Below are 8,169 nucleotides of genomic sequence, written 5' to 3'. Positions count from 1 at the left end.
AAATAAAATCCTAAAATATAATCAGACTTAAAAGAGCCAATCTGTTTAGGCCATTGTCCTTGAAGGGTTGGTTTTTTAAGATCAAGTCAATCCTAATTGACAGCTCCACTCCTCATATCCTCCATCTTGAATTTCATGTTAACCGAAAAAAAAATCACAAAAAATGGTTGCTATCACATCAGACTTCATGGTTAAACTCATGTCTGAATTTCTTCTTCCACAACAGTCCAAACCCCAAAGTCCTTTCTCACTCTCCATGGATACTTTCTCGAACTCTGATTCAACGCTCAAAGTCCCGTCCTTCACCACCAAACCTTCGTCCACAATCCCCAAAGCCCATATCTCCTCTTCAAACCTAACCCTCAAAACGAAGCCTCTCTCTCTCTCACAAGTGTTCTCCTTCCATGGTCTTTTCAAATTGGTGATGGGAGAAGGTTCAACAAGATGAAGATGATGGAGACTTTTTTATCTAAAATAAATTTATGGACATTTTGATCTTTACAAAATAAAATATATTTATAAAATTAAATTTTTATGTCACTTTCACCTACATATCAAGCATATTTTTATTTTCACTTTTATTTTTATTTTCATTTTCACGTCCATTAAAATTACTTTTTTGTATTAAATGAAGCATAAATTAAACCAAAACTACAGAATAAGGGGAATGAGGGGGCTGCCGCCAAGCAGGAGACATCGCATTATATGAGACATAATTCCCGCCACTCCTTGAGAGGAACCCCAGAGAGGGAGAGGCATGGGCTTTTTTTTTTTTTTAAAAAAAAAAGACAAATAATATTCTCCATCAATGTTGGAAGTTATTAAAGATAAAGGAACTAGGCGACCTATTATGAGATATACAAGAACTGATAACTGAATCCAACTATACTATCAAAAGTAATTGAGAAAGTCCATCTCATTAATTAAAGTAATTATAAGTATTTTTTTTTTGCTCTATAATAGCCTATTCAAATGATTTTTTTTTTTAAAATATCATAATACCAGCCAGACAACATTTGACAAATAATCTATAAAAAAGACTTTTGAGATGTTAAAAGCTCAAACCAAGTAAATATTAAATTGTTACATTCATAAGAGTTAGAAATCAAATCCACGGGAGTCACAACTCACAACCATAAACTATCCACGCTTATTTGAGTTAATATTCATTAATGCTATTAATTAATGTGATGAGAGTAATGGCAAGAAGTTGTGATAATTTTCTTTTTTTATAAAACATGTAATCTCTCTATTTTTACTTATAGGAGAAAAAATTGTATCATATAGTTTTAAAAAATTAGTTAATTATATTATTTGTGTCTGAAAATAAAAAATAACAAACATATCTTCATTAATTGTGTTAATCAAATATTTATTAATTGTTTCTTATGAATGTGAATAATGAAATTATGAGGGATAATTTATGAAATTTATAATAAATGTTTTTTAAAAAATATAATTTTAGTTATATAAAAAAATAAAATAAAAGTAATAGTTTTTTTCATAAATAAAAACAGAAGAAGTACACCTTATTCTTGGTTTGTTTCCAGAACATGCTTTTCTCTTTATTTTGACTAATAAGTCAACTTTTTCCGGATAATATGCAAGATATCTAATTAATTAACAAAAAGTTTTAAAATGAAGAACAACCAAGGATCTGTGTTTGATGAAACCAACCTAGCATTTGAAATTTGCCGAATCCAAATATAGTAAAAAGGGTCTCCATCTCTGTTGGTTCCTGGTTCTTTCTTCTTCTTCTTTTTTCCACTGATGGTAATTATTGTTTTTCTTCATGTCCTTCATTACCTCCTTCTTCATTTCCCTCCTGGGAAATAAACATCTGAAAAAGATTACCTGCAATATGTGGGCATAATAAATTATTTACAATTCGATCCCAATCGCAAATTTCACTTTTATTATAATTGCGTTTTGGGAGCTGCATATATCAAAATTTGAAACTCAATGTCGACGCGTCTCAATCTCATCAAACTTCAACCTCTTGTTCTACTCTCAATCATTTTCCTCATTCTTTCAGCCACCTTATTCTCTCCCTCTCATGGCGCTCAAGGTGTTGAATAATGCATTTAACTCAGAAAACTGGATTAATGTTTTCTGACGTCAATCAAATTATATTTAATTTGGATTGAACGTGTTTAATTGTATGTACATGTATTGTAGGGGATGATGAGGATGAAACCATCGTAGCATGGAAAAGAGAAAGGAGTCAGTATGATGATGCGAATGATAATTCAACCTTCATTCTTGCTGCGGAAAGAACTCGCAGGATTGATCCTACCAATAATTTCCAGTACTATGAGGCTGGCTGGAATATCATCGATTCACATTATTATGCGGTCTGTCAACGTATCACCTTTTCAATTCATTCATCATTTTTTTTCCCCTTGATCAAAACTCACCCACGTATGCCCCGAATTTTGACTGGATCTAACTCAATTCTTATAATTTTAGCTAAGTTAAAATCTTGTCTCTAAATTTTAACTTTTACAACTTAATGCCTCAAATTTTGCCTATTTTAAATGTTGTCTTTATATTTTAAAAAACAAAATTATAAATATTAAAGCTCGAGGCTAATATTTTAAATGATTAAAAATATAGAAATGAAATTATATTTAATTAAATTTCATAAATTAAGTTACAATTAAATCAAATTGTAAAGAGTGAGTTAAAGTTAAGGAATTGAGAATTGAGCCAAAAACATAGGGGAAAAAAGGATTAAGGATATGTTTGACTTCTATTTTTATTTTTTGTTTTTAAAAATAAACAAAAAGGAAATATTTTTTATTATGTTAATTTATAAAAATTTTTAGAATTGAAAAATTAGCCAATAGTTATGATTGCTTGTAATTAATGACTGTGGTTTATGATAGTGATAGTGATTGATCAAGGTAATTGTAAATTTCAATGATAAAATATAATATGTTTTAAAAACAAGAAAAGTAAAATAAGAAAAGGTTTAAAATGTTTTTATTTTTTTTTAAAAAGAAGAGTTTTAAAAATAATTAAATTCAAAACACTTATCTAAATGATTTTTTTAATATTTTTGTTTTTAAAATAAACATATCTTAAACAAGATATAACTTTTTCTTTTAAAAAGGATGTGAGAAACACCAACAAAAAGAGTAAAATATGTAATTTTTAATGAGATCTCTTGATTTATAATATATTTAAAGATTTGATTGTTAATTTAGCATGATGACATTGTGTAATCTATGGGGGATCCACCTAGTGATGGGTTTGTTGTTGAGGTTAAGAATTTGATATTTGATAAAGATGACCATTCATTCCTTGTACATGCTATTTGGTTCTCTGTACAGTCACTGCTGTATTCTGGTGCTCCACCACTATACGTTGCAGCCATCTGGTTTTCGGGTGTGATTGTCTTCTTCATCATAGCTCTGTGCTGCTGTTGCTGCTGCCGCAACAACAAATCAAGAAGCAGTTATTCTCGAACAGTTTATTGGGGGTCTCTCACCTACATCGTCCTCTTCTTGCTCGTTGCTATGTAGGTCGCTCTAGATCCCTTCATAACATCTTCTTAACTTCACACACACACACACACTCACACACTTAATTAGGGTTTAGTGGTGTGATGTTGGTGATTTCAGAGTTGGAGGGGCTCTGCTTTACACTGGACAAGCGAACTTTCAGAGAGATTCAGACGAAGATTGATGATGATGATGTTGGGGGCAGAATAGTTGAAGTACTTGATCTTTTGAACAGTGTGTTGAATAATCTTGATGGAGCTATGAAGTTAGCTGTAGGCGCATATTCTCTCCCAGGAGAATTTGAGAACAGCATTGAACAGTTTCGTGACTTGGTTCATAGTAATTCAAGCGATAATCCCAGGATCATTCTAAAGGATGTCATCACACTTGCAGATAAATTTCTGGGTGCCCTGTTAGTGAACCCTCGTACTTCTTCTTCTTTGTAGCGTGTGTGTGTGTGTGTATCAGAATTAAGATTTTACATATATGAAGTGGCTAAACAGTTGTTATTATTATCTGCAGAAGCTATACTCTTGTAGTTGTTACCGCTGTAATGCTCCTCTTGGCATTCCTTGGCTTCAGTAAGTAAACACACACATATAGTAACTCTTTCATCGTCATCTCTAATGAACTTGATTATTTCTGTTATTCAATACAGATTCTGTTTGGCTTATATCACTTTATATATGGTTCTGATTGTTTTTGCAGTATTCTCAGTTTGTGGCTGGAAAGGCATTGTCTACTTGTAAGTTATCTCACAGCTCCATTTTGATTTTGTATTCTATTTGTTAGTATACTATATTCTTGCACATATTAGCCTGAGATGAGTGTAATAATTAACTTGCTACAATATTGCAGCTTGTTCTTCATTGGGTGGATTCTGGTCACAGGGACTCTAATACTGAGCTCTATATCATTTGTTGTGCAAAAGTGAGTTCCTCCATTCATTGTTATATAATTTTAGGCTAAGGGGACTCAAAAACTTTTTTTTCTGGGAGCTTCTAGCATGATTAAGTCTACAATGGTGCATGGCCATGGGTACTTAACGTTTGGCTATTTTAACAAATTGAAAAATGTTAATCTCTTTTATAAAGTTAATAGGTACCCATGTACTATTATTGACAAAGATACCAGAGGCTACTGAAAAAAATTTCTGAGTATTTTTACACTTCAACTCTATAATTTTCTACTTCAAGGGGTCAAACTAAAAAACTCTCATGCATGAAGTGGTTAAGTGAGGTGAAGAATTCTATCTCAAAAACTAGTTGTTGAGATAGAAAAACTGACTCGTAACATAAATACCATTGAGCACTTTTACTTTTCAACGTGGGATTTAGTATCCTGTACTATTGAGCCTTTATGTTTATGACACTGTAGTGGAGTAGGAGACACGTGTGTTGCAATGGAGGATTGGCTTGAACACCCTCAAGATCGTACATCTCTAAGTGAGGTTATTCCTTGCGTGGACGGACCTACAACCCAGAAAGCACTGGACATAACCAAAAACACCTCCTTCCAGATGGTCACTTTGGTTAATGATTTTGTCAAAAACATGGCCAACGTTGATGCGCCTCCCGGCGCGCCGCCTTCGGCTTTCTACAATCAATCCGGTCCTCCTTTGCCTCTCCTCTGTAACCCAGTCAATCCTGACATGACTCAACGACCATGTGGTCCTCAAGAAGTCTCCTTAGATAATGCATCTCAGGTAACTGCTTATACACGCACTCACGCACACACTGTACAGAGCTCTTCCTTTTATTCATGCTTGATGAGCTGTTTATATTTTGTTCGACTAGCAGTTTCAACTTGTTTTTGCCATGCAGTTTCAACTTCCTTTTATTTTTAAAGGGACTTTTAGTTACAAAAGTTTTGTTAAAAATTAAAGTCGCTTTGTGGAAAGAAGAAATCTTTACTTTTAACTTTTACAAATGTACTTTGTACTTTGCAAATATGCTTAGATTTAAGCAATATGTTAACCAAATATGTTGAAACGACTTTCAACATTTTAATGGGCACCAAGGAATTGAATCTGTGGATGATAATTTCCATATATTCTTTTTTGATACAATTATCCAGTGCAAGACTTCTTTCTATTATTAACTTATATTTAAAAATCGGCACGAAAACAAGTGATATTAAAACTTCAGGGTTGATGATGAGCAGGTATATCAAGGTTTTGTGTGCAATACATCCCCAGATGGAAGGTGCAAGAACATGGGAAGATTGACTCCAAGTCTGTACCAACAGATAATGATGGCTGTAAATGTGAGCAACACATTGGATAAGAATGGTCCAAAGCTGATTGACTTGATAGATTGCGCGTTTGTTGCAGAAACATTTGATGAAATCAGTGACAACTACTGTCCTCCCATGAGGCGTTTCTCTGGTTTCATCTTCATTGGCTTGTTGTTGCTCTCACTTGCACTTCTCTTCTCTCTCGTCTTGTGGTTGATTTTTGTTAGAGAGAGACACCGGCAAATATCTTCAGACATTTTCAGATGAAAACTTTGTATCAAGGGAACATAAAATTTGAATATATGTGTACACGTTTACACAGGGGCGGATCCACGTCTTTGTTGACGGGGGCCAACTGCCACTTTCCTAGAAATAAAGGTGTAGCATCTTCATCCCCACATGAAGAAACCAAAAAACGTACCCTCCCTCTCATTGTGTGCGTGCACCCCACCAAAGGCGGAGCCAGGATCCTAAAATAGAGACAAAATTATTTACATATTTATAATTTAAAAAATTATTTAATAATTACATATCTTATAAATTTTTTTTACATGATTTTATGTTTTGAAATTGTTGAATAATAAGCTCATTGTCAATGTTTTCAAATACATTTTTTTTAATATAAGTCGCGAGACAAAAATTTATTTATGAATTTTTTATTCAAGTTTGCAATCAATTTTTCATAAACTTTATCATAGAGAAGACTTTTTCAATTGTTGCTGTGACAACAAGTAATACTAATGTTAATGTTAAGAGAAGATAAACTAATGGATAAACAATATATCTTTTATATTTAACTAATTTTTTTGTAAATCTGATTTGAGATTTGGAACAACGTGGGCTAGATTATTATTTTTCCCTTATTTTTTGAAAGGTTTAATAAATGTTAATTTTTATAAAATAATATTACTATTTGGGTATATTGAAATTATGGGCTTAAATTTATTGGGATTTTGAGTTAAAAAAATTATTTTTGAGTCTAAGTTAAAAAGTAATATGCAATGAGTTTAAAATGCAAAATATAAAAAAGAAGGGGTGCAAAATATTAAAAAAATAAGGTATAAAATATAAATACCTATATTCTTATTCTCATATAAGTAATTTTTTCATTTGTGGGCGGGCATATGGCCCCTTCAAGTAACTATCGCTCTGCCATTGTATAGCACACACATGTATAGTTACAATTTTTTATTTTTTTAGTAGATTGTTTAAAAACATTTTTCTTAAATAAATTATTATTAAAAAATTGAGGAAGTATTTAAATAAATATAATTTTATTATTTGCTTTCTAAATAGTATTGGTTAATGTTTGTTTTAGTAGGTCAGGTATATAGTTTTTTAGAGTTTATATCATACATATAAAACATATTTTACTTAACTTTAAATATTTTTTTAATTTATTAAAATATTAAATAATTTCAAATGATTCTTATGATATTTTTCATATAACATAAGTATCCAAAATTTTATTTAAATTTAGAATAAAATATTATTCTAAATATTAAAACATTGAAAAAAAATATACCAATAGGATGTAAAAAATTTTATTTAAGTTTGGCCCCCTTCAATTTTTATCCTGGTTCGGCCTTTGTGTTAACATATAGGATATACTCTCTTCGTGAATAATTCATTTCGATGACTTTTTTCTTTTCCCCTAAAAGATAACTTAAAAAAAAAATAGTCAAAAGAAAACAGATAAACGATGGTGCACATTTTATTTTAAAAAAATAATAATAAAATCTCTTCGAATTATATAAATAACTATCTAATCCTTTAAAATATTATAATTTTAATGAATTCTTTAAAAACTTTAGTGTCAATAAATTTTAAAATAAAAAGGTTATTTTACCCTTACTAAAAATAATAAGCTCCAATTATAATTTTTATTTTTTAAATTATAAAAATTAAATAAAAAATTAAAACTTATCAAATATAATTTCTGTTAATAAAAAGTAAGCTCCAATCACAATTTATGCTTAAAGAATAACTTTTATTTTGTGAATTGTAAGAGTTACATAAAAAATCATAATTTATCAAGTGTAATTTTTATTATTAAAAAAGTTTTTAAAATAAAAAATGTCATTCCCAATTTTTGTCTAAAAAATCACAACTTTTATTTAAAGAATTGAACAAAAAATTATAACTTATTAATAATAATAAAATAATATTTTTAATTTAAAATTTATTAATAGAGAGATCTCTATAAACTTTAATGAAATTATAACATTTTAAGAGATTATATTGTAATTTATATAATTTAGAGAAATTTTATTATCATTTTTCCTTTCATTTTTTGAGACCTACATGTTAAAAATAAGACTTAATAGTTAATAATAGACTTTTTTTTTTACTAACATTTTTCTACCACATTTATATTGAAAATGATAGAAAAATCCTACTAAAATATACAAATGATAATGACGTTTAG

At 30.0% G+C, this 8,169-nt stretch overlaps 2 protein-coding genes across 2 annotated transcripts; both read left to right on the top strand.

The window, feature by feature from the left end:
- The first annotated feature begins 1,823 nt into the window (after positions 1 to 1,823).
- LOC129289864 (uncharacterized) lies at positions 1,824 to 3,690 on the top strand. Its single transcript, XM_054926626.1, has 4 exons — positions 1,824 to 2,068; positions 2,179 to 2,354; positions 3,336 to 3,523; positions 3,627 to 3,690. Exons 1-4 carry the CDS (start codon positions 1,963 to 1,965, stop codon positions 3,688 to 3,690), a joined length of 534 nt encoding a protein of 177 aa, XP_054782601.1. The 5' UTR covers positions 1,824 to 1,962.
- A 32-nt stretch (positions 3,691 to 3,722) lies between these two features.
- LOC129290400 (uncharacterized) lies at positions 3,723 to 6,083 on the top strand. The gene is made up of 6 exons (XM_054927159.1): positions 3,723 to 3,918; positions 4,029 to 4,087; positions 4,215 to 4,251; positions 4,365 to 4,436; positions 4,884 to 5,211; positions 5,670 to 6,083. The coding sequence occupies exons 1-6, from the start codon at positions 3,767 to 3,769 to the stop codon at positions 6,006 to 6,008; spliced, it is 987 nt and encodes a 328-aa protein (XP_054783134.1). The 5' UTR covers positions 3,723 to 3,766; the 3' UTR covers positions 6,009 to 6,083.
- The last annotated feature ends 2,086 nt before the right edge of the window (positions 6,084 to 8,169 follow it).

This window comes from Prosopis cineraria, unplaced genomic scaffold (genome assembly GCF_029017545.1).
Source record: "Prosopis cineraria cultivar Desert tree isolate PC_DT_omini unplaced genomic scaffold, ASM2901754v1 PC13, whole genome shotgun sequence".
NCBI lineage: Eukaryota > Viridiplantae > Streptophyta > Magnoliopsida > Fabales > Fabaceae > Prosopis > Prosopis cineraria.
The sequence above is the reverse complement of the archived record's forward strand: the minus strand, read 5'-3'. Positions and strand labels throughout refer to the sequence as shown.

Excerpts from the sequence above, each read along its gene's own strand:
- LOC129289864 (XM_054926626.1), top strand. The coding sequence starts at position 1,963 with ATGTCGACGCGTCTCAATCTCATCAAACTTCAACCTCTTGTTCTACTC. Across the intron at positions 2,069-2,178 it reads TCCCTCTCATGGCGCTCAAG|GGGATGATGAGGATGAAACC; the intron begins GTGTTGAATAAT and ends CATGTATTGTAG. Across the intron at positions 3,524-3,626 it reads CTCTTCTTGCTCGTTGCTAT|AGTTGGAGGGGCTCTGCTTT; the intron begins GTAGGTCGCTCT and ends TGGTGATTTCAG.
- LOC129290400 (XM_054927159.1), top strand. The coding sequence starts at position 3,767 with ATGAAGTTAGCTGTAGGCGCATATTCTCTCCCAGGAGAATTTGAGAAC. Across the intron at positions 4,088-4,214 it reads CTTGGCATTCCTTGGCTTCA|TATTCTCAGTTTGTGGCTGG; the intron begins GTAAGTAAACAC and ends TTGTTTTTGCAG. Across the intron at positions 5,212-5,669 it reads CCTTAGATAATGCATCTCAG|GTATATCAAGGTTTTGTGTG; the intron begins GTAACTGCTTAT and ends GATGATGAGCAG.